The sequence below is a fragment of the Schistocerca cancellata genome, chromosome 3, assembly GCF_023864275.1.
Source record: "Schistocerca cancellata isolate TAMUIC-IGC-003103 chromosome 3, iqSchCanc2.1, whole genome shotgun sequence".
Classification (NCBI taxonomy): Eukaryota; Metazoa; Arthropoda; class Insecta; order Orthoptera; family Acrididae; genus Schistocerca; species Schistocerca cancellata.
Window position 1 is genome coordinate 35,536,147 of NC_064628.1, and position 26,492 is coordinate 35,562,638.

Sequence of the window (26,492 nt, forward strand, 5' to 3'; positions counted from 1 at the left end):
CTTCGATTGAAAATGTTTAATAACTGCACAAAACTCCATTTTCAGTCACAGTCGACACACTGGCAATTCCGACGGCTGCCAATAATGAACTGTGCAGTGTACATTGTTGAAAGTCCTTGGAATAATCAAGCTTACCCAACCATGAAAGTGCAACAAAAAAGTTCCATTCTTCTATGAAAATTTACCAGACTTATCAAAACACCTTCGTAAGTGATCTGGCAGATAACGTCGGGCAGTTGCAACTCCAGAAGGCAGCAGCGAAAAGACGATTGATGCAGGGACAGGCAGCTGGTTCTCAACGTAAATAAATGTGACGCATTGTGCATAAATAGGCGAAGAGCTCGACTATTGTCCCGTTACACTTTCGTGATAAAGCACTGGAATCAGCAACTACCATAAAATAGCTACGAGTAAGCTTCTGGAGCGAGTGAAACGACAACACAAAGCTAGCAGCAAGAAAAGTAGGTGCCAAGCTGAGACTCAGTAGAAGAGTCTTAAGGAAATGTGATAAGAGGCGTTGTGCATTAGAAAAGGAAACATACACTCGGCTTCTTAATCTCCTGCCTGTCGGGTTCCGTTATTGAGAAGGCTACTATATCTCCGACAGGAAACACCTGTGTCAGTACGAAAGAGATGTTAGTTAAGCTAATAGGCATCATCCAACTGGTAATTAACAACATGTGGCGTCTCACGAGGTTTCATCTAAGGGCCTTTACTTTTTATAGTGTACGTGAATGTCCTTTCATCAGTAACATAGCCAGATGCCAAGTTTGTTTTGTTTACAGATGAGACAAACATTTGCAAAAAAAATATCAAGTCAAGTGTAGCCTTAGAAAGATCGATTAATGCAACTGTCATGGACATTAATAAATGGCTCACAGCCATTTCTTTGTCACTAAACTTTGAAAAAACACACTATATGCAGTGCAGACTCGTAACAAGTTTCCCGTCAGTACTTACATATGACTAACATACGACGCGAGCAGATACAAAAAGATGACAGTGTTAGATTCTTGGGATTACAGCTTGATAATAAATTCAAATGAAAGGAGCATACCACAGAACTTCTGAAACCCGTAAACAGATCACTATTTGCAGTGCGAATGTTGTCAGACAAGGTGATAAAAAAATTAAAAAGGTAGCATGCTTTGGTTAATTTCATTCCATGATGTCATACAGGATTTTTTTTTTTTTGGGTAACTCAAGAAGCCAAGCCAACGTTTTCCGAGTCCAGGAACGTGGCATGTAAAAAGGATTATTTGCAGTGTGAAACCAAGGACGTCCTACAGAGGCCTGTTTGTGGAACGAGGGATACTAAGGTAGCGGTCGGGGTTCAGGGACACTATAGATATTGAGCGTCAGTGACAGAGGGGAGCAAAGGTCATTATTTTGTCAGGAATGGTGGGAAGGAAGCGGCACTTTGTGCGCGGTGGAGTGGACTCTTTCCTCGGCTCAGTAGGGGAGGTGTGAGTGAAACATTGGTGGTTTCACTATCAGTCATGTACTGAAACATAAGACCCTTTAAACAAACAGATTAATACATTGTGCTTTAACTCGCTCAATTCCTCGCGGCGGCAGATCGGCGGAGTCGCAGCGTGCAGACTCCGGTGACAGCTGATGCAGCGACGGCCCGTGTTGCAGCGGCGCGCTGGTGGCTTATTCTTCCATTCAGTACTGTGCCCGTGACTCGGCAGCGGCAGCGGCGTGGTCTTTGCTCGTTGCGTTATTAACAAGCGGCTACGGCGTGACGAGGACCGATCCGTCCCGGAATCGAACCAGCGACCCTCAGGTTGGGCGTCTTTTGGCGAAGTTCATCAACCTCTGGGCTCACAGGTCACCAATATGGTGAGGCCGCAGCCCCTTCGTCGTCATCAGCCACCTGGGTAAGTACCACTCGAACTTCTTTCTAGTAACATCTGGGATGGCATCTTTTGCGTTGTCCTATTGGCGCGGTACCGACTTCTGCTTCTGTCGAGCAGCGTAGCGGCTAAGTCGTCGTAGCGAAGTATGACGTCCGCTGACTAACCATCGGTCTGTCCATCCGGACGACGTTTCTTCGTGTCTTCTAGCACCCCTTTAAGGACCTCCTCAAAGGACCACCTTACACCCGTTTGTCGGAGGTATTTATTCGGTGTTTTTGCCAATGTCGCAAAGTTTCTAGGGCGGCGACTGACTCTTCTGCCGTTGATCTATGCTTCTCACGTTGGGCGCAAACGTGACTCATGTGTCGGCCTTCCATTGTTTTACCTCTATGCTGGTGTGGTCGGGCATTGCCCTGTCGTCTCCTCTGCATCGCCAGATACGTCACGTACTTGAGTTCAGTATGCTGACAGTTCCTGGAGCATTGACCACTGATGTGCGAACAGCGCTGGTCTCTGTTTTCCTTCGAAGCGTTGCCCGTTTGCTCGGTCGTCGATCTGTCGAAGTACTGCTGCTGCGCAAACTCCGCTAATCATCGGCCTTCTCACGTTGAGCAGAAACGTGACCAATGTCACACACGTGACGGTTTTCCTTGTTCGACTGCTGCCGCTTGCGAATATTGTGGCTTAACGTGTCAAAGTCTCTAAAATGTTCACTTAACCTATAATAAGTCTTTCTGATTCGAACAAACATAAACAACACATAATTATTATATATAATTATTATACACTCTATAGTAACTACTGCTTCCCAATATATTTATTCCTTAATGAAATTGTCATTAAAATATATCTCTTTTTCTAAACCAATATTAGAAATAAGAATAAATTTGACAAAGATTATAAGTCACATACTTTGTTCCTGAAAGGCGTCCATTATCCACGAACACAAATTTTCAATGATTTGGCAAAGCTTTTACTACTTACAAAGTTCAGTTTAAGAAAAGTCTAAAGGCTTTAGTTTTGGTCAACGCCTTCTACTCTGCTGATGTATTTCTTAGCAAAAGCGTTTGATGTGTACATGTTACGAATATTTTCAGTTAATGCGAGTAGTGCGTACAATCTGAATTCGGAACAAATTCAGTGCCGTAATGCGATCATCGTAATGTGTAAAAGGTGCTGGGTTGGAATCACTAACTCAGATCTGCATTTTTAATAATGGTAATATAAAAAGGATAAAAACTTGTAAACGATCAGCACGTAGCCATGTGGACAAATTAATTTGTGATGTGAATACAAAACGACTCCTTCCATGTCATTACGATTTATCGTGCAAATGATCCATGAAACATGAAGCAAACTAACCAACTAAGCGTTGTAGAGTGATTCCTCTATTCGGTGACGCATGGTTGCAATAGCCTAAGAATTATCATATGAATATATTTTGTGATAAGTTTATTATTACCTTCGAAATGAAATATAACATTTATTTGTCTAGATCTCGAGTTTAAAAAATATGACCAGTTTAGATCGTGCTAGAAATCATCTTCACATCGTAAGGCGTCATTGCAGAATGTGTGTTACATGTTGTGAATCAAGTACAGTGTCATTAAGACTTTTTAAATGAAAAAAATGGTTGAAATGGCTCTGAGCACTATGGGACTTAATTGCTGAGGTCATCAGTCCCCTAGAACTTAGAACTACTTAAACCTAACTAACCGAAGGACATCACACACATCCATGCCTGAGGCAGGATTCGAACCTGCGACCGTAGCATAAATGAAAACATGTTAAAAATTTCTTAACATTGCACATGCAGGAGGATAAGTACACTTAGGATCTGTGGAAGAGACGGCCGCTGTGGTCGAGCGGTTCTAGGCGCTTCAGTCGGGAACCACGCGGCTGCTAAGGTCGCAGGTTCGAATCCTGCCTCGGTCATGGCTGTGTGTGATGTCCTTAGGTTAGTTAGGTTTAAGTAGTTCTAAGTCTAGGGGACTGACGACCTTAGATGTTAAGTCCCATAGTGCTTAGAGCCATCTGTGCAAGGTACATTAGAATATGTTTTTTCTTTGGAAAAATGTACTGTGTATTCTCTGACATATTCTACTGCCTGGTGGATCTCCTCAATATGGATCTTTGGGAACGAAAAGCACATTTGATTTAATCATCACAAAGAAGTTTACTGTCGAAATTCTGAGAGGGTACTTTCAAAGGATAGTTGAGCAACATACCATTTCTTCCTATATACATCTCACAAAACGAAATGATGAGAAAATTTGAGTAGTTGTAAGCCATACGGTGGCTTACCGTCTGTAATTATTCCCAGCTCACAACTGTCAAATGGACTGATAGGTTTACGAAAGTGTTCTCCGCTACACACCGTACGTTGGTTTGTGGAGAATAGATAGCGATGAACTACCTGTCATAACAGAAGAGGGACGCGTTGTATTGCAAGAGCAAGTGATTTCTCAAAGCCGACTCCCGATGCTACCGGTCATTATCATGATGGATACGTTGAGAAATATGCTGAAGTGGGAGAGGAAATGGAGAGTGCCAGGGAGACGCACAGGTACACAGAGTGGGCGCCGGCTGTGGCCCTGACCTTTGGCGCGGTGGGCGGAATTCCCCGCGGCTGGCGGGAGACGCGTCCATCTCGCCTAGCCCGTCACCGCGCGCTGCCTCTTCTGCCTCGGGCTGGCTGCAGGCTCGGCGTTAGGTAACGCCGCTACGGGGCACCCAAAACCGGCAGGCTGGGCTCCCTGCGGTTTCGCCGCTTCCTCTGCGTGAAACTGTGCCGGAAGCTTGTGCTTACGAAAGGGCCCACTGCTTTTCTGGTAGCTCGCATCTGGTGCGATATGGAAGTTGGGAAATACCATCTTCACAATACTGCCGTGGAAACAAAACAGTTTGTTATCACAACGTAACACCAGAGCAGTTGGAGAGGACAACAACGTTTATCTTACAACTGAGGCACAACGCTACCGATCATTGATGAAATTTCCCCCGGATAGCATCGTACCAAAGTCTCCGACAAAAACCGAGCGAGGTGGCGCAGTGGTTAGACACTGAACTCTCATTCTGGAGGACGACGGTTCAATCCCGCGTCCGGCTATCCTGATTTAGGTTTTCCGTGATTTCCCTAAATCACTCTAGGCAAATGCCGGGATGGTTCCTCTGAAAGGGCACGGCCGACTTCCTTCCCCATCCTTCCCTAATCCGATGAGACCGATGACCACGATGTCTGGTCTCCTTCCCCAAACCAACCAACCAATCTCCGACAAAATGGGTATACGGACGTCCTTGGAAAGAGAGGAATGCACAACAGGCACGGAGTTACCCTGGTTTCAATACAAGCCATACATACCTAAACTTAAGGCGAGTGCGTATAAAATTGGATGGATGATTAGACTTTAGCGTCCTGTCGGCGGGGGCGTTAACTCGGACTGTGGAAATTGTAGAAGGCGACCCATCCTCCTCTTTCGTCCCAGTATTCGCCTTAAGAGATCTAGGTAAACCACAGGAAAGATGGCTGGACGGGAATTTCAATCGCCATCCTCCCAGATACGAGTCTAGTGTCTCATATCGCTGATTTATGCTTATAGATGGCGGCAGGGGTGGGGGGGGGGGGGGGGGCGAGCGCTCCGCCTCCCAGAAAGAACAAAGAAATTTTGTGGTTTATGGATTGGGCACGGGGTGGACACCACAGAGAGGTGCCACTGTCACGGCAGCTTCCTACTCGGCCTCCACGGAATAGGCGTCAGAGGCTCTTCACCTGTTTGCGAGACTCAAGTTCAGGTGTTGTAAGTCACGTTTTCAAAAAAATGGTTCAAATGGCTCTGAGCACTATGGGACTTAACTTCTGAGGTCCCCTAGAACGTAAAACTACTTAAACCTAACTAACCTAAGGACATCACACACATCCATGCCCGAGGCAAGATTCGAACACGCGACCGTAGCAGTCGCGTCACGTTTTCCTTGCGGCCAAGTGGCAAGCCTGTCAGCAAGTGACTTCTGCAAAAGACTGTGCAAATTGAAACACTAATTTCCCACCTGTATCATCACTCTTATCACATTAGGGAAAGAAACAACTTACGTAATCATCCGTGTATTGCTTAATTCTGACGTAATGAAAGCCATCGTATAACCAGAACAAATTACTATATTTGAATTGTTCTTTATCTTTTTTCCCTCAGTAATCTGAAAGATATTTATTGTTTTGTTCGCCTGTTACCATAACAGAAAATGGCAGCTGTGTTGAGAAAGTAAGACGTAGAATATCTATGCGTAAAAGAGCTTTCGAAAAGTTGAAAGGTTTGTTGACGGCAACGATAATTCCAACAGACTAAGAAACAGAGTCACCAAGTGTTTCGTCTCGACAATAGCATTATACGGCTGTGGGTCATGGACAGTCAAGAAAGGGAGGAAAAGTACTTGGATGATTTTGAAATGCGTTTGTGGGGCCTACAGTTTAACGTATACTCGGAACCACGGGGCGGCTGATAATTATTATTTCTATTATTATGTATGTATACCCTGGCTGATGAAAAATAGCAGAAGATTAATATTGCCTGTTCAGACTGTCTTATTCCTCTCAGGAGCCCAGCCGGTAATGGGTTGGTACATGACTGATCATGCCTGGGTTTCTGAGCTGAAACCTCTTCAGGACCATAAGTCTTCTGTTAACATAAACTCTGGGCTAGCTAGAGCGACAATCCTGGGGCGTGAAGGTGAAACGTTACGTGTCTCAAAGAGCAGATGGTCTTGACTTCACTGCCAGGATAGCGAGAATGGTAAAGCTCCGCCGTTCTGGCCTCAGAAGGACCAATTAGGACAGACCGACTCCCTTATCAACATCAGCCAATGCGTCACCTGGATGCGGTATGGAGAAGTGTGGGCTCAGCATACCGCCCTCTAAGCCGTTACGGGATTTGCAGACCTTGGAGCCGCTTTTTCTCATTGAAGTAGCTCTTCAGTTGACATCGTGAGGCTCAGTGAACCCCGTTCCAGTCCTTCCATCAAGGAAAAATGTCTGGCAATACCGGGAACTGAAACCGGTACCTCCACACGGCAAACCACCATGCAGACCACTCAGCTAAAGGGGTGGACGAGAATGGTAAACATCTCTATAAGAATCTATCAGTCTCCAGGAACGAGACTTCTTGACAGATTGAAACTGATTTCTGGGCAGGAATACGAACTGGGAACTGCCCTGAAAACTTTACTTCTACTTCAGATATTTCACATAAGCTCCCCTACATACCTTGCTGGACTAACACTCCTGGAAGAAAGGATGCTATGGAAATATGTCTTAGCAACAATGTAGGGGATTGTTTTCACAATGAAAACTTTCAAAGCAGTGCACACAACTTTGCAGAGTGAATACTTTGATTCTTTGAGGATCCAACACATTGCTCTGTAAAAGATTGCAGAGATTGCCGTTTTTGTACAGTGTTATCGTTGAGTCAATATTGCAATTGCGCCGCTTAAACTGTAGTTGTTATTGTGGTCTTCAGTCCAGAGACTAGTTTGGTGCAGCTCTTCATACTACTCTAGCCTGTGCAAGCTTCTTCATTTCCAAGTAACTACTGCACCCTACACCTTCTGAATCCGCTTTGTGTACTCATCTCTTGGTCTCTCTCTACGATTTTTACCCTCCACGCAGCCCTCCAATACTAAACTGGTGATCCCTTGATGCCTCAGAACGTGTCCTACAGCTTAAACTAGAGAACGATTTAATTTTGGAGTCAATGTCATGGGAAGTGTCTAAAGTCAAGGAATTTTTAAAAAACTCACATCTTCGCTATGTGCCTCCTATTAAGTATTTTCTCCTGTCATCTGCTTCCCTGTAGTTTTATGTATCCACACAGGGCGATTCTTATTAACGTTTAAAAACACCGAAGCGATGTAGATGACGCTGAGACATGTAATTTAATATAAGACACAAATGATCACAAATATCGGAAAACACCCAAAAATGGATGAGAAATGTTGAACATGTGACGTCACCAGATGAGGTACCTCGCCGCACGTGCAGCCGTTGGGCATGGAACTGAAGGTATGACTGAGCGATGCAGAACTTGCATTCGATCAAACGGTGCAAATTTCGAACACCTTCTGTAAAAGGTGCAATATGATCCGTTGTAAACGTAGACGTTACAAAATTATTGTCCTCACGATAACCAAGTAAAAGCTTTTCTTACATTGCATTTCTTTGAAAGTAAAGAAAACATTGGTCATTTACTGGTAACGACGCAATTCGGAAGCTTACGTTCATTTATTTGTGACTCAGTGTGGTTGGTTTTTGTTGTACTGTACTTTGCAATAACCCGGAGGAGACCGCGAGACCGGCAAATAAAATAATATATCTTATGTCAATGTAAATATAGAATTGTCTAAGGCAGGGGCGGGCAAACGTTGCACGCGGCTCATGAGCGCACAGCGCTGCACGTGTGCTGCTCGCGTGCAGGCGTCGAATGGGGCAGTGGCGACAGCCGGCAGGCTAAGCCGCGGACGTTGATGCGAAGCGAGCACTATGTAGTGAACGTTGTATTTCAAGAAACGGAAAAGTGGAGATTTGCTATCTTTTAAAAAGTAATGGGAGAATCATTTTTTCTTTGTGCAAAAACGAGAAAATTCGAAATGTTTAATATGTGGCAGTATTCTCGCTGGTCAACGGAAATTTAGTATTGAAGACCATTATAATAAATTTCACAAGGACGAGTACAATTTATTGTCGGATTCTGAGCGGATGGGGAATTGACTGAGCTTAAGAAGAGCGATCTGACGATACCAGATGAATCTGTTGTAGTTGGCCGGCCGGAGTGGCCGAGCGGTTCTAGGCACTACAGTCTGGAACCGCGCGACCGCTATGGTCGCAGGTTCGAATCCTGCCTCGGGCATGGATGTGTGTGATGTCCTTAGGTTAGTTAGGTTTAAGCAGTTCTAAGTTCTAGGGGATTGATGACCACAGCAGTTAAGTCCAATAGTGCTCAGAGCCATTTGAATTTGTCGTAGTTGTTGTGACTTGGCAAGACAGCCAAGCCACTATGACAGGAAGCCGAAAGGCACGCGTTTAAGCTCACGCAGGCTGGCGTGAGGTCTGGACAGTTAAAGGGATTGAGACTAGCAAATAAAGTACGTAGCTGATTGAATACTTAACTTTAATTCATAATTGGTGAACATCGGTCTGACGGTACATGCATCACAAGATAAATAGCAAATGATAAAGGCGTCTTGCTAGGTCGTAGCAATGACGTAGCTGAAGGCTATGCTAATTATCGTCTCGGCAAATGAGAGCGTAATTTGTCAGTGAACCATCTCTAGCAAAGTCGGCTGTACAACTGGGGCGAGTCCTAGAAAGTCTCTCTAGACCTGCCGTGTGGCGGCGCTCGGTCTGCAATCACTGACAGTCGCGACACGCGGGTCCGTCGTATACTAGCGGACCGCGGCCGATTTAAAGGCCACCACCTAGCAAGTGTGGTGTCTGGCGGTGACACCACAGTAGTTGCTGTTGTCACGAGAGATCTGCGACTTTCTCTCGTCATGTCTCTCATCTAACTGATTTAACATTTTATGGAGCAATGTTTTCAAGTTTTCAGGACGACAACAATAATAGCCCAGCGGTATGTGCAAGTTATAAGACTGCGCTTAATATAGCGAGAGCTGGAAAACCGTTTGCTGAATTAATAAGTCTCGGTTAAGAGCAAACATCAGTGATGAAAATTTACGTAACTGTTTGTGTTTGTCTGTATTTAGAAATTTTGTTCCATATATTAACCGTATTGTAAACTCCACCTGTGATAATTAAATAAAACGTATCGTAGGTAATAGGTACTCTTTCAAACGATGATTTCTTGCAAGCACTCCTACTAACCTTATTTATTCACTCAATAAAGCAAGCTAGGAAACAAAAACGCATTACAGAGGAAGGAGCGGACAGAAGGTATGGTGGGGATGGGAGATAAGCGGGTGGCCAGCTTGCCCCTGTGTGCACGCGGAACACCTGTTAACTGCACGCGTGCAAGTGCACCGCACATGTGCAGGATTCCTGCCCGCCCCTGGTCTAAGGCAATGAAGAAAATATTGCCTGCTAGACGTAAGACTCGAACCTGACCTCCACGCTCTAAAATAGCGCACCTGAGCCGAGCGCCACACCGACATGAATACTTCATTGGCGTTGGAATGATCAGGTGCGACAGGCGATAGGCTCAACAGCCGCACGTTTGACGCGGTATGTCATTTGGTGGTGTCACGTTTCCAACATTTATCATCCACTTTTGGGATATTTCCCGACTTTCCAACCCCATGTGCCTTGTATTAAACGACATGTCTCAGCGTTATTTACATCGGTTCGGAGGTTTTTAAACGTTAATAAGAATCAGCCCCTATAACTGAAAATTTTATGCTTCTCTTATTAAATGCAGTTCTCGGACTCGGTTTTGTAAATCTGTCATAAAAGTTGAATGACAAATTTAAAAAAAATTTAAAAAAAAAACAGGAAATTGCACCTACCAAGTAATGATCCTAGCTCCTATCGAAGTAGTTTCCTTGACTATTTACACACAGTTGCCAACGTTTCTGGAGGTCATGGAAGCAAGGAGGGAAATTTTCAACTACGATGCTGGGAAACTACTTTGTCTCAGCCCATTGGATTCTCCGATATCTTTATGAAGCTTTCCTTTCAGTAGCCTTTTCACTCGCGGATACAGGAAAAATTCGCAAGGGTAAAAATGGCGGATGTGGGATGGCAACAACAGAATGTCTAGCCAGATATTCGGTAACAGATAAAGCAGTATGGGGTCTTGCATCGTCGAGCAGTAAGAAGTAGTCCTGAGAATGCCACAAATCAGGGCGGCGACGTCGCGTTGCTTGTCACAAACGTTTCAGTACTTCGATGTAAAGATTTTGGTTCGCTGTTTGACCTGGAGGAAAATACTCATGGTGAACTAAGCCCTTACTTTCAAAGAATGCGGTCAACATCCTTTGTTCTCGAAAGTTGTTGTCTGACTTTTTTCAGCTCTGGTGAGGGTCATACTACTGACTCCAACTTTCATTCTGAGCAATAATCTTTGGCAGAAATGAGGGATCACGTCTGGCTCCACACAGTTGTTCAACAGAAATTCTTCATCTTTCCTCATTCTGTTCGTCTATTACTGCGGGAGGGACGAGTTTTGCATGAAGTTTCCGTTTCCCTAAATCTTCACGTAAAATCTTATGACACACATCACGATTCAAATTGAGTTCTTCTGATATCGCGCGCACAGTTACATGACGCTCTTCTTCCAATAGCTGCCTTAGACACTCCACGTTTGGATCAGTATGTGCTGTAGACGAATGATCAGCTCTGGGATCGTGCTGCACTGAATCTCTGCCTTCACGAAACCTTTTGCGCCACTCGAAAACACGAATTATTGAAAGTTCCTCGCCTGCGTATGCTTGCTTAATCATTTTCCATGTTTCACTGAGGGTTTTCCCGATGTTAACGCAGAACGCAATGTTCACTCTTTGCTTACAATCAGACTTTACTGTGTCGCCGCAACTAATGCGCCAAGAACCCAACCAGCCTTGCCACCTGGTGAGTTTGTGCAGAAATGCGACCAAGGCCATTTCAAGGACGTCCACTTACTAGTTAACATAAAAATAGCATTTGTTCCTTTTTAGTATTGCAAAGTCAGAAAAAAAACCTGTCTTGGAATTTTTCTGACAACTTGTCCACCTCTGTAACCGAGTGGTAAGCACATCTGACGGCCGTGTGGAGGACCCAGGTTCAGTCTCGGTACTGTTGAAGAGGTGTCCGTGGTAGGAGGACTGTAACGGGGTGAGTTCAGCACTGTGATGCCAGGTGAGTAGCTACTTGAAAGAGAAGAAGCTGTTCCCAGGTCTGGAAAGCCGACGGCGACTAGGAGAGCGGTTTGCTAACTCTATGCTCCTTTGTACCACAGGCGAATTATGCCATATGGCAGAGGATAACAGCAGGTCGGCATTGCATGGTCCTCTGGGTTTGAGTGTACAGTTTAGTTTCTTTCTCTGGTTATAATTGCTTCGCCATTTGCAAACAGTTGCAAGTTGATGTTTGGTAGCACGTTATTATCTTGGGTTGGTGCATAAGTTCGTAGCGTTTTACCATAAGTTTAATAAACAGAACAGACACTCACAACAGATGTAAGTAGGCTGTTTATGTTTTCTTATTGGCAACGTTACGTAGCGCTCTGTACGAAAATCACTGGCTGTGCTCTGTGCAGCCTGTGGCTAGTTTGCATTGTTGTCTGCCATTGTAGTGTTAGGCAGCGGCAGCTGGATGTGAACAGCGCGTAGCGTTGCGCAGTTGGAGGTGAGCCGCCAGCAGTGGTGGATGTGGGGAGAGAGATGGCGGAAGTTTTGAAATTGAACTGCTATATATATTATGATTATTAAGGTAAATACAGTGTTTGTTCTCTATTAAAATCTTTCATTTGCTAACTATCCCTATCAGTAGTTACTGACTTCCGTAGTTTGAATCGTTTATTTAGCTGGCAGTAGTGGCACTCGCTGTATTGCAGTAGTTCGAGTAATGAAGATTTTTGTGAGGTAAGTTATTTGTGAAAGGTATAGTTTAATGTTACTCAGGGCCATTCTTTTGCAGGGATCTTTGATAGTCAGATTGCGTTGCGCTAAAAATATTGTGTGTCAGGTTAGGCACAGTCATGTATAAATTGTTCTAAGGGGACGTTTCATACAGAGACTTTAGTTATCAATAATAGGAAAAGTAAAGGCACGAGAGAGGCAATTCTGATGTTGCGGTTAATAATGCAAGCAAGACTAAAGAAAAATCAAGACATGTTCATAGGATTTGTGGACCTGGAAAAAGCGTCGACAATGTAAAATGGTTCAAGATGTTCGAAATTCTGAGAAAAACAGGGGTAAGCTGTAGGGAGAGACGGGTCATATTCAATAAGTACAACAGCCAAGAGGGAATAATAAGAGTGGACGACTAAGAACGAAGTGCTCGTATTAAAAATGGGTGTAAGACGAGGATGTAGCCTTTCGCCCCCACTGTTCAATCCGTATATCGAGGAAGCAATGATGGAAAAAAAGAAACGCTCAGGAGTCGAATTAAAATTCAAGGTGAAAGGATATCAATGAAACGATTCGCTGATGACATTGCTATCCTGAGTGAAAGTCAAGAAGAGTTACATGATCTGAACGGAATGAACAGTCTAATGAGTACAGAGTATGGGTTGAGAGTAAATCGAAGAAAGACGAAGGAAATGAGAAGTAGTAGAAATGAGAACAGCGAGGAACTTAACATCAGAATTGATGGTCACGAAGTCAATGAAGTTAAGGAATTCTGCTACGTAGGCAGTAAAATAACCAATGACGGACGGAGCAAGGAGGACATCACAAGCAGGCTAGCAATGGCAAAAAGGGCGTTCCTGGCCAAGAGAGGTCTATTAATATCAAACATCGGTCTTAATTTGAGGAAGAAATTTCTGAGAGTGTAAGTCTTGAGTAAAGCATTGTATGGTAATGAAACACGGACTGTGGGGAAACCGGAACAGAAGAGAATCGAAGCATTAGCGATATGGTGCTACAGACGAATGTTGAAATTAGGTGGACTGATAAGGTAAGGAATGAGGAGGTTCTCCGCAGAATCGGAGAGGAAAGGAATATGTGGAAAACACTGACAAGGAGAAGGGATAGGACATCTGTTAAGACATGAGGGAATGTTTTTCATGGTACTAGAGGGAGCTGTAAAGGGAAAAAACTGTAGAGGAAGACAGAGATTGGACTACATCCAGCAAATAATTGAGGACGTAGGTTGCAGGTGCTACTTTGAGAGTAAGAGGTTGGCACAGGAGAGGAATTCGGGGCGGGCCGCATCAAACCAGTCAGAAGTCTGATGCCCAGAAAAAAAAATCTCACCTTCACTGTTTGTCTGTCAATGCTGGGGTAACTTTCCGACTCTGCGACTGCAGAAGTCACATGGTTTTGAGGCGAAGAACTCGTCGAGCTAGGTTCAGAGAACGTTTTCATCCGACAAGGAAGTTCCTAGTAGAGTGTTCACCACCAGTAACGATACAGGATAGGAATGGTTGTTGTTGTTCACGAGCCCGTTGATAACGTGCAAGCAGAGACAGACATATGTCCAGCCGCTGATTTTTGGCACGCGGTACCCATACACCCGATTTTTTAACCTTTCCCATTGCATACAAATGTCAGACGATTTATCATATTCGCCAGTTCTCGGATAAACTGCCGTGGATTAATGCGTTTTAACGATCTTCATCAAACCCGGAAGGACTTCCTGAACGTGGAGAGTTACTAATGTCAAAACGATTTTCCTCAAAACCAGAAAACCATTTTCTTGCGGTGCTCTGTACACTGACATTGTCCCCATACATGGCCGCCTACCCTGCCGTCTCCCCGCTATTGAACTCAAACAGAAGAATATGTCGGGAATGTTACGATTTCTCCATTTGGCACTCCATTTTCCAGCGTCCACAGCTCCACTCACTATCTCCAAATGACAATGTGTAAGCTCAAACAGCAACAGTGAACTACAAATAATAAAATGACGTGACGAAATGACAGAATGTAATATTAGACAGCAACAGTGAACCACAAATAAAAAAATGACAATCGATAAATAAACATAGCAGCCGGGACACCAACATGCAAAACTAAAACACTACGAACGTATGCACCAAGCTAATATTTCACAGTAAAGTACGAGTTAGTAGCATCTTTGGAAAGAACGCACACCAGGTTTCAGCCCTACTGGTCTATTTCTTTGTGTTTGGTATTCTTGTGAATCAAGGAAGTCGAGTGATTGTCAAAAAATGACGAAGAAGAATTTCGTGTGGTGATTAAACAATACTTTATGGAAGGCAAACCACATCAGGACTCTGCATCTTCGATTAGAACAGTTTATAAGTGATTTCAAAATTTTCGGAGTGGCCATATGGGCGCAAGTGATACTGAACGTTCTGGACGCCCTGTGGAGGTTACGACTGCCGAGATCATTGATAAAATCCATGATATGGTGATGGATGACAGAAGAGTTAAGCTGCGTGAGATTGCTAGTGCTATGGGCATCTCGAATGAACGGGTACATAATATTTTGCATAAACATTTGGATATGAGAATGCTATCCGCAAAATGAGTTCCGCGATTGCTCACGCTTGACCAAAAACGGAATCGTTTGAAGTGTTGCAAGGATGGTTTGCAACTGTTCATGAAGAATCCGCAGGACTGTAAGCATCGTTTCGTCACTGTGGATGAAACATGGATACATTACTATACTCCTGAGACGAAACAACAACCTAAACATTGGGTTACCAGAGGAGAATCTGCACCAAAAAAGGCGAAGACCAGTCCTTCGGCCGGAAAGGTTATGACGACTGTCTTTTGGGATTCACAAGGGATAATCCTCATCGACTATCTGGAAAAGGGCTGAAAATATTACAAGTGCATATTATTCATCGTTATTGGACCGTTTGAAAACCGTGCTGCAAGAAAAACGCCGGCGATTGGACCGCAGAAAAGTCCTTTTCCATCATGACAGTGCACCACCACACACCTCAGCAGTTGTGGTCGCAAAATTAATGGAAATAGGATTCCAACTCGTTTCACATCCCCCCTGTTCTCCAGAATTGGCTCCCTCGGACTACTATTTGTTCCCCAATTTGAAGAAATGGCTGGCGGGACAAAGATTTTATTCAAACGAGGAGGTGATTGCAGCAACTAATAGCTATTTTGCAGACAGTTCCTATTATTCCGAAGGGATCAACACATTAGAACAGCGTTGGACGAAGCGTATAAGTTTAAAAGGAGACTATGTCGAAAAATAAAGAAAGGTTTACTCCAAACATGTAGTAGTTTTAATTTTTGCACGGACTTTTCAAACGCCCTTGTATACCTTTTAAATCACTAGAAGCGCATTGTTTTTAAATATTCAGTACTAATTGTAAAAATAAATTGTGCGCGATGCAGTTTGTTTGTTTAGCATATTAGAATTCATCAGAGGAGAAAGCCACAAGAAGAAGCCATTATCGTCAACAAAAGTGTTTCAACCGTCGGTGTATGCTGTCAGCCGTGTGGCTTTACTGCTGACTGAGGCGGGGCCCTTTCTCTTGCAGACGAGCCGGGCGTGGAGCTGTTCGCGGTGCACGCCAACATCAACACGGAGATGCACGACCTGGAAGCTGGACAGCTGTCCGCCGACGTGTTGCGACCGCGCGACGGCCGCTGGGTCTTCGAGGACCACAAGACGGCGCTGCGACCCGGCGACCGCATCAACTACTGGCTCTACGTTAAGCGCGACGGCCTGGGGTTCCGCAGGGACGGCGGCACCTTCACGGTCACAGGTTGGTACCACTGCTACTTCCACATGCCCTTCGGGTGGTCGAGTACGTTTCACGCTGCTTTTTACAGGAACTGACGTAATCGTGTCGTAGTGGCGCTGTCAGGGCAACCAGAAACGAAGCTTTAGATTTCTCGATCGCTGTAGCATCGAGCTGGCATTCTTGCATGTGTTAGTGGCAGGAGAAAATGTAGTGGACTGACAAGACAGCCAGTCCACAGTGACGGGTAACCGAAAGGCACGCGATTACACACGCCGTGTGGCGTGACGTCTGGAACAGGATACGTAATGAATGGTATAAAGAAAAGTACGTAGCTGCTGGAATACTTAACTTTAATCCATCATTTGAATACAGCATTCTGGATGATACAAGTGAGATTCTCTCTTGAAATGGTTAATGGCGCCTTGCAAAGGTCGTAGCCATGGACTTAGCTGAAGGCTATTCTAACTGTCTCTCGGCAAATGAGAGAAAGGCTTCGTCAGTGTAGTCGCTAGCAAAGTCGTCGTACAACTGGGGCGAGTGCTAGTACGTCTCTCTAGACCTGCAGTGTGGTGGCGCTCGGTCTGCAATTACTGACAGTGGCGACACGCGGGTCCGACGTGTACTAATGGACCGCGGCCGATTTAAAGCTACCACCTAGCAAGTGTGGTGTCTGGCGGTGACACCACAGAAAACCAGAGTCGTAGCGAGAACTCTTTAAGGGATGTGTTTGTGGTTGCGCAACGTGTGAAACATTTGTGACAAGGAAGATTATGAGTTTTACTGCTCATCGTTTCACTCGCAGCAATTTAAACGGCCCTCTCAGGTTCCTCTCTAACCACACATTCCGAAATCGTCACATATACGGAAATAAACAGCTAAGCATTTATGGCAAGGAAGAATACGAATTATATTGCCTGTCGTTTCACTGGCACCACTGTAAGCCTGCCATCTTAGATTCCTGCCTAACCACACACACCACATAATCAGAAATAAACACCCGAATATTTATTTCAGCCTTGGTTGTCTAATCAGACGGAAATGTTAAAAAACATCAAACACTGCAGAAGACACTCGTACTACACTCATAACGAAGTTCCAGATTGTGTTAACAACAGATGAAAAAAAAATTTGCGCGGAATAGGATGCGAACCCATATCCTTCCACTTCATAAACCACGACAGTACCCACTATGCAACAGCTTATTCGCGCGACCGATATGTCATGTTTTTGCTATCCTAATATTTCTTCAATTCTGATACCGTTACTGCAAGTTTGTGATACATTTTTATTGCGTCATTGATTTGAAATGACACACTGTGGCACACACATTACAAAGGAAATGAGTAATCAAAATGCACACAGCTTACACATAAGTCGTCCACACACGCTCGCAAAACGCGATAATCGAAAACCCATTAGTGACGTCACGACAGCGAAGAGTAGTGTGAATTCTACTCGACCCCCCCCCCCCCCCCCCCGCCCCGCTTCCCTTCAGGAGAGGCTTGTGTTGTGTGTTGTCTTGAGCGGGCGGAGCTTATTAGCTGACGTTGATTATCTCATAAGGAAGGCAGGTTAGTGGTTAAGCACAGAGCGATTCTTTACAGCCCGCATCTCGTGGTCGTGCGGTAGCGTTCTCGTTTCCCACGCGCGGGTTCCCGGGTTCGATTCCCGGCGGGGTCAGGGATTTTCTCTGCCTCTTGATGGCTGGGTGTTGTGTGCTGTCCTTAGGTTAGTTAGGTTTCAGTAGTTCTAAGTTCTAGGGGACTGATGACCATAGATGTTAAGTCCCATAGTGCTCAGAGCCATTTGAACCATTTTTGATTCTTTACAGTTCGCTCGCAGTACTGCGGCCTTACGTAGCGGTAATATTCAAAATGTTGAAAGAGTTTGACAAGTTTTCGAACATGTGCCTCGCAAATTAAGTATCATTCACGAAACTTCTCGTTGCGACAACTTGCGGAAGCGTTTAAGAAAAGGAAAAAACATCGTGTAGTCAGGTGTTTTTCTTTCAAGAAAATGATTTAAAAATCGTTATCACCCAGATTTTCAACAGGATTGCAAATGTAACCTTTTTATTGGTACTTACAAGTCGTCTTCCAAAATGTCAGAAATACTCCATATCACCAGGTCTTCCTTCCCCCCCCCCCCCCCCCCCTAACAGTACGTCATACAATGGGAAGTAGCGTGTGCATACAGCTCACTGTAGTTAGACACTTCGTCAATAGAGCTTCTAGGCGCAACACACAATTTAGTACCTCTGCACTCTTTGCACAATGCAGGTTTGTAATCGGGAATGGTTTGCCATTCTGAAGCAGTTAATCCAAATAGTAAGTATCGAACTTATGTCAGCACAGCTTCTACGCAACTTCCTCGGTTGCCCTTTCTTTTCCCGTGGGAGTGAGACGTGTGCTTCACTCAGTTATTACACGTGTCAGATAATCCACTTTCCATCATTGTTACCGCCACACGCTGTTTTTTTATTGCAAATTTAATATTATGATACGTCAGCGTACCTTTACTGATTGTGTAAGTAAGTATGGCGGGGCTGGGAATCTCGGGCTTCACCCACATATTGTAGTTACGTTTGTCACAAGCCCATACCTGTGTAATTACCAGTTAGCCAATGAGGCGCCGGGTAACGGCCTCTCCTGCCGGAGGTTCGAGTGCTCCCTCGGGCATGGGTGTGTGTGCCGTTTTTAGCTTAACTTAGTTTATGTAGTGTGTAAGTCTAGGGACCGATGACCTCAGCAGTTTGGTCCTAGGAACTCACACACAATTGAACAATCTGAGGAAACACACCCTATGGTGGATATCGTCCAGAGGATAGTCTTTTGCGTTTTACAGCAGAATCATTATTCTATCAGCAACTTCAGTGTTTCGGAGCCTTATGGCACTATTGCGAGATTTGTATGATAAGTGCTGGTAGTTTCCCTAATGTGGCAGCTCCCGTACGCAGGTTATTTATGCCATGTAAAAAATAACAAGACCTACTAATTACCGATTATACGTGTCAGTGTAGTGCCAAGCTGTCAATACAAGCCAGTGATATTGATTACAAAATGATGTATTACTTTTAATAGGTGTTCACTTCTGTATATTATAAATAAAAATGTTTATATGCATGAAATGCATTTTTACATTAGCTACTTTAATTTTCTTAAAAATATATGTGTTAAACTTGTCAGAGAATGCTAGATTTAACTTAGACCTATATTTTTGTACCAGTATGTATGAATATGGCAGAAAACTGCACGTCATTACTACAACACAAGATTTTTGTTTAAATTTTCAAAATGGTTTGACACAATTTAATGGTGCCCTGTCAGATTTCGTATCTTAGCAGTTTAAATTTCGGAACTCAAAATCCGTCAAATATTCAAGCGTACATCTTTGAGGACAGTACGTGAAATTACACATTGCTGGGACTCAGATACGTGGGCAGTATGTCATATGTTTTTAACATTTGACTAACACTACGTACGATGTGTTAAAGCAGCATGACAATGGCAGCCGGGAACCTTCGGGTGGAATACATCAGTATTGGCATGCGTTAGTAATCTTAGTTACGGAGGCGTGCATAGCAGAGGGCTAAATAAAAGGAAGCAATTTCGCAATCACTCTACAGAAAATTTACGGTGCCAACAAATTGCTTATCCGCACTCTGCCTGGGACGTCAATGGACTGTATGAAGTCGACGCATCTCAAATAACGCTAAAAAACATTTTCTTGTTACTAAATGTCAGGCTACTTTTGGAAAGCTCTCAGCCTACATAGCCTGATGTAAAAGTCTGATCAGTCGACGCACTGACTACGTTTTATTGTCAGGAAACTTAGAAAATGTAAACAGACCTACTAAGGAGACTGCCTACACTACTCTTGTCCGTCCTATTTTAGAATACTGCTGCGCGGTGTGGGATCCTTACCAGGTAGGACTGACGGAGTCCATCGAAAAAGTTCAAAGAAAGGCAGCACGTTTTGTATTATCGGAAAATATGAGAGAGAGTGTCACAGAAATGATAAAGGATTTGGTCTGGACATCATTAAAAGAAAGGCGGTTTCGATGCGACGGAATCTTCTCACAAAATTCCAATCACCAATTTTCTCCACCGAATGCGAAAATATTTTGTTGACACCGACCTACATAGGGAGGAACGATCACCACGACAAAATAAGGGAAATCAGAGCTCTTACGGAAAGATATAGGTGTTCATTCTTTCCGCGCGCTATACGAGATTGGAATAATAGAGAATTGTGAAGGTAGTTCGATGAACCCTCTGCCAGGCACTTAAATGTGATTTGCAGAGTATCCATGTAGATTTAGATGGATTGCAGTTTCTCCTAAGCCGCCATCAACTTCAAAAGAATAACTCAAACGACTCCGTTTGCAATAACCAGAGATTTTGACTGACTTGCTTCCGCAAAATGCTCCCCGCTTGAGACTATCAATAACGTTTCAACACAATGTGGTTTGCCCGGTTATCAAATCGCAACGACTCTCTCTAAATAGAGCTTCCATTCTGCAACGAAGTGTGTGTTCGATGAGGCTTACAGTAATTATAACCCGACTATTTGGCCTTTTACTTTAAAGAAAGTCATACAATAGTGCCAGGATTTTACTGAAAACATTAAACTCTTTTAGGTATTAACATACAGATAAAATTTGGGATTTAAACCTTACCATTTATTGTTTTGTGACCGACAGGTTGTGAAACGTAGTAACATAATAGAACGAGTAAGTTATTTGTATTTAAACTTGCAATGCGCCTGAGTCTGCAACGCCGTAATGGGTACATCTTTTGTACACAGAGCTGGTGGACAAAAACGCGCCAGCACTTCCTCCGTTGGGCTCATCCCAGCACTGCCCCCAGGTATGTACCCTGTCTGCTGAGCAACTAAACTACACTATGCTATACACTACACTATATTCTACACACTCTATGAGGTTTGGCCAAAAATATGGAAGCGTCTTGAGATGTTGTTGTTGTTGTTGTTGTTGTTGTTGTGGTCTTCAGTCCTGAGACTGGTTTGATGCAACTCTCCATGCTACTCTATCCTGTGCAAGCTTCTTCATCTCCCAGTACCTACTGCAACCTACATCCTTCAGAATCTGCTTAGTGTATTCATCTCTTGGTCTCCCCTACGATTTTTACCCTCCACGCTGCCCTCCAATACTAAATTGGTGATCCCTTGATGCCTCAGAACATGTCCTACCAACCGATCCCTTCTTCTGGTCAAGTTGTGCCACAAACTTCTCTTCTCCCCAATCCTATTCAATACTTCCTCATTAGTTATGTGATCTATCCATCTAATCTTCAGCATTCTTCTGTAGCACCACATTTCGAAAGCTTCTATTCTCTTCTTGTCCAAACTATTTACCGTCCATGTTTCACTTCCATACGTGGCTACACTCCATACAAATACTTTCAGAAATGACTTCCTGATACTTAAATCCATACTCGATGTTAACAAATTTTTCTTCTTCAGAAACGCTTTCCTTGCCATTGCCAGTCTAGATTTTATATCCTCTCTACTTCGACCATCATCAGTTATTTTGCTCCCCAAATAGCAAAACTCCTTTACTACTTTAAGTGTCTCATTTCCTAATCTAATTCCCTCAGCATCACCCGACTTAATTAGACTACATTCCATTATCATCGTTTTGTTTTTGTTGATGTTCATCTTATATCCTCCCTTCAAGACACTGTCCATTCCGTTCAACTGCTCTTCCAAGTCCTTTGCTGTCTCTGACAGAATTACAATGTCATCGGCGAACCTCAAAGTTTTTATCTCTTCTCCATGGATTGTAATACCTACTCCGAATTTTTCTTTTGTTTCCTTTACTGCTTGCTCAATATACAGATTGAATAACATCGGGGAGAGGCTACAACCCTGTCTTTCTCCCTTCCCCACCGCTGCTTCCCTTTCATGTCCCTCGACTCTTATAACTGCCATCTAGTTTCTGTACAAATTGTAAATAGCCTCTCGCTCCCTGTATTTTACCCCTGCCACCTTTAGAATTTGAAAGAGAGTATTCCAGTCAACATTGTCAAAAGCTTTCTCAAAGTCTACAAATGCTAGAAACGTATGTTTGCCTTTCCTTAATCTTTCTTCTAAGATAAGTCGTAAGGTCAGTATTGCCTCACGTGTTCCAGTATTTCTACGGAATCCAAACTGATCTTCCCCAAGGTCTTGAGATATGAATGCTCAAACATGAATGCCAACTAAGTCTGCAGGTTGCAGTGTTGTATCTGACCACGAACGGCACCTCTGCGACGTCCTCAATACGTTGTCAGTGGCAGTCGTGCTCAGAACGGTATTCTTTGTCGGAGGGAATGCGAACGTCGGAAAGTTATTGATGCTCGAGCAGTGGGTGCGTCCATAACCAAGGGAGTCTAAGTGTTTGGTGTTCCAAGAGGCACCACATCAAAGACTTACGACGCATACAGGAAAAGCGGAAAAACATTATCCGCTAACTCAGAACGCGGACGGAAGTGTGTGTTGACTAATCGTGACAGACGATCATTGACGAGCACTGTGACGAGAAATAAGAGAACGACAGCTACAAAAGTCTCTCCACAGCTGAATTTCACACACGTGAAGCCGTCAGCTATGAAACAAGAGCAAGGGGGCTCCATAAGCAGGTAATTCCAGGGCGAGTTGGAATGCCAAAACCGCTCATCAGTGATACAAACAACCATAACAGGAAAACTTAGTGCCAGCGCCATAAAACCTGGACTATGGATCAACGGAAGAAAGTCATTTGGAAGGCTGAGTCTTGTTTCACACTGTTTCCAACTTCTGGCGAATTTTATGTCCCAAAAGTGTAGCATGGCGGGGGTTCAGTGATGATTTGGGGAGCCACATCGAGGCGTTCCATGAGCTTCTTTGCCACTCTACAAGGTCGCATTACTGCCAACAATTATGTGACCATTTTGGCTGATGAGGTCCATCCCGTGGTACTACTTTTGTTTGCAGTGGTGGCGCTGTGCTACAAGAGGGCAGGGCCCCTGTTGAAACAGCTGGTATCGCCTGGGACCGCCTTTGTGAGCGCGAGGATGCCCTGACTACCACAGTCATCAGATCTTAACGCAATTGAGCTTTCGGTTCTACTTTGGAGAGAAGGGTGCTCGATCGCTATCCACTTTCGCCGTCGTTAACTTCTATTATTTTGGAGCAACAATGGAATAAGATTCCTTCGAAAAGGGCCCGTGTTTATCCATTCCGACATGACTGGAATCTACACTCCTGGAAATTAAAATAAGAACACCGTGAACACATTGTCCCAGGAAGGGGAAACTTTATTGACACGTTCCTAGGGTCAGATACATCACATGATCACACTGACAGAACCACAGGCACACAGACACAGGCAACAGAGCATGCACAATGTCGGCACTAGTACAGTGTATATCCACCTTTCGCAGCAATGCAGCCTGCTATTCACCCATGGAGACGATCGTAGAGATGCTGGATGTAGTCCTGTGGAACGGCTTGCCATGCCATTTCCACCTGGCGCCTCAATTGGACCAGAGTTCGTACTGGACGTGCAGACCGCGTGAGACGACGCTTCATCCAGTCCCAAACATGCTCAATGGGGGACAGATCCGGAGATCTTGCTGGCCAGGGTAGTTGACTTACACCTTCTAGAGCACGTTGGGTGGCACGGGATACATGCGGACGTGCATTGTCCTGTTGGAACAGCAAGTTCCCTTGCCGGTCTAGGAATGGTAGAACGATGGGTTCGATGGCGGTTTGGATGTACCGTGCACTATTCAGTGTCCCCTCGACGATCACCAGTGGTGTACGGCCAGTGTAGGAGATCGCTCCCCACACCATGATGCCGGATGTTGGCCCTGTGTGCCTCGGTCGTATGCAGTCCTGATTGTGGCGCTCACCTGCACGGCGCCAAACACGCATACGACCATCATTGGCACCAAGGCAGAAGCGACTCTCATCGCTGAAGACGACACGTCTCCATTCGTCCCTCCATTCACGCCTGTCGCGACACCACTGGAGGCGGGCTGCACGATGTTGGGGCGTGAGCGGAAGACGGCCTAACGGTGTGCGGGACCGTAGCCCAGCTTCATGGAGACGGTTGCGAATGGTCCTCGCCGATACCCCAGGAGCAACAGTGTCCCTAATTTGCTGGGAAGTGGCGGTGCGGTCCCCTACGGCATTGCGAAGGATTCTACGGTCTTGGCGTGCATCCGTGCGTCGCTGCGGTCCGGTCCCAGGTCGACGGGCACGTGCACCTTCCGCCGACCACTGGCGACAACATCGATGTACTGTGGAGACCTCACGCCCCACGTGTTGAGCAATTTGGCGGTACGTCCACCCGGCCTCCCGCATGCCCACTATACGCCCTCGCTCAAAGTCCGTCAACTGCACATACGGTTGACGTCCACGCTGTCGCGGCATGCTACCAGTGTTAAAGACTGCGATGGAGCTCCGTATGCCATGGCAAACTGGCTGACACTGACGGCGGCGGTGCACAAATGCTGCGCAGCTAGCGCCATTCGACGGCCAAGACCGCGGTTCCTGGTTGTGTCCGCTGTGCCGTGCGTGTGATCATTGCTTGTACAGCCCTCTCGCAGTGTCCGGAGCAAGTATGGTGGGTCTGACACACCGGTGTCAATGTGTTCTTTTTTCCATTTCCAGGAGTGTATTTTAAATGTCAACTGCTCTCCTACACCATATTACGCATGGTAATATGTTGGTTTTTGATGTTTCCATTTTGTTGTCTAGCCTCTGTGTATGCAACACACTGAATGCATTGAAAAGCGCTTGCTTGCTCTATAAAGGTCCTTGAGTGTCACCGAGGATGTTAATGAACTGGGAGGTCTTAGAGGGGCCCGTTGCTGTTTTATTCATGCATGTGCTAATATCGCAACTCTCCATGATCAAGCCACAAGCGATCGCGGAATAGGACAGCTGAAAAAGTATAAACACCCTTTGCTGCTTCCTATCGCGTTCAACTTTCTTAACCGAGCGAGGTGGCGCAGTGGTTAGACACTGGACTCGCATTCGGGAGGACGACAGTTCAATCCCGCTTCCGGCCATCCTGATTTGGGTTTTCCGTGATTTCCCTAAATCGCTCTAGACAAAAGCCGGGATGGTTCCCTTCAAAGGGCACGGCCGACATCCTTCCCCGTCCTTCCCTAATCCGATGAGACCGATGACCTCGCTGTCTGGTCTCATTCCCCAAAACAACCAACCAACCAACCAATCAACTTTCTTTTTCTACTGCGCGAAGTCTGGGAGTCATCGCCCCAAGGGAAAGGGTGGTTTCAATGACTTCATTTATGCCACCCCTCCACGCCTTTTCGTGTCGATACTGAGCGACGCTCCCCCCCCCCCCCCTACCCCCATGAACCATAGACCATGCCGTTGGTGGCGAGGCTTGCGTGCCTCAGCGATACAGATAGCCGTACCGTAGGTGCAACCACAACGGAGGGGTATCTGTTGAGAGGCCAGACAAACGTATGGTTCCTGAAGAGGGGCAGCAGCCTTTTCAGTAGTTGCAGGGGCAACAGTCGGGATGGTTGACTGATCTGGCCTTGTAACACTAACCAAAACGGCCTTGCAGTGCTGGTACTGCGAACGGCTGAAAGCAAGGGGAAACTACAGCCGTAATTTTTCCCGAGGGCATGCAGCTTTACTGTATGGATAAATGATGATGGCGTCCTGTTGGGTAAAATATTCCGGAGGTAAAATAGTCCCCCATTCGGATCTCCGGGCGGGGACTACTCAGGAGGACGTCATTATCAGGAGAAAGAAAACTGGCGTTCTACGGATCAGAGCGTGGAATGTCAGATCCCTTAATCGGGCAGGTAGATTAGAAAATTTAAAAAGGTAAATGGATAGGTTAAAGTTAGATATAGTGAGAATTAGCGAAGTTCGGTGGCAGAAGGAACAAGACTTTTGGTCAGGTGAATACAGGGTTATAAATACAAAATCAAATAGGGGTCATGCAGGAGTAGGTTTAATAATGAATAAAAAAATAGGGGTACGGGTAAGCTACTACAAATAACATAGCAAAAGGAAGATAAGGAAATGTAGTAGGTGAATATGGATTGGGGGAAGAAATGAAAGAGGAAGCCGCCTGGTAGAATTTTGCACACAGCACAACTTAACCATAGCTAACACTTGGATCAAGAGTCGTAAAAGGAGGTTGTATACATGGAAGAAGCCTGGAGATACTGACAGGTTTCTGATAGATTATATAATGGTAAGACAGAGATTTAGGAATCAGGTTTTAAATTGTAAGACATTTCCAGGAGCAGATGTGGACTCTGACCACAATCTATTG

The 26,492-nt window shown here is 44.9% G+C and overlaps 1 protein-coding gene across 1 annotated transcript in view; it reads left to right on the forward strand.

Annotated features, from left to right (window-relative positions):
- LOC126176848 (beta-1,3-glucan-binding protein 2-like) overlaps window positions 1–26,492 on the forward strand; it is a 47,948-nt gene that overhangs the window by 16,538 nt on the left and 4,918 nt on the right. Inside the window, exons 2-3 of the mRNA XM_049924036.1 lie at window positions 15,977–16,204; window positions 20,990–21,051. Coding sequence (XP_049779993.1) covers window positions 15,977–16,204; window positions 20,990–21,051 — 290 coding nt within the window. The remainder of the gene's footprint in view (window positions 1–15,976; window positions 16,205–20,989; window positions 21,052–26,492) is intronic.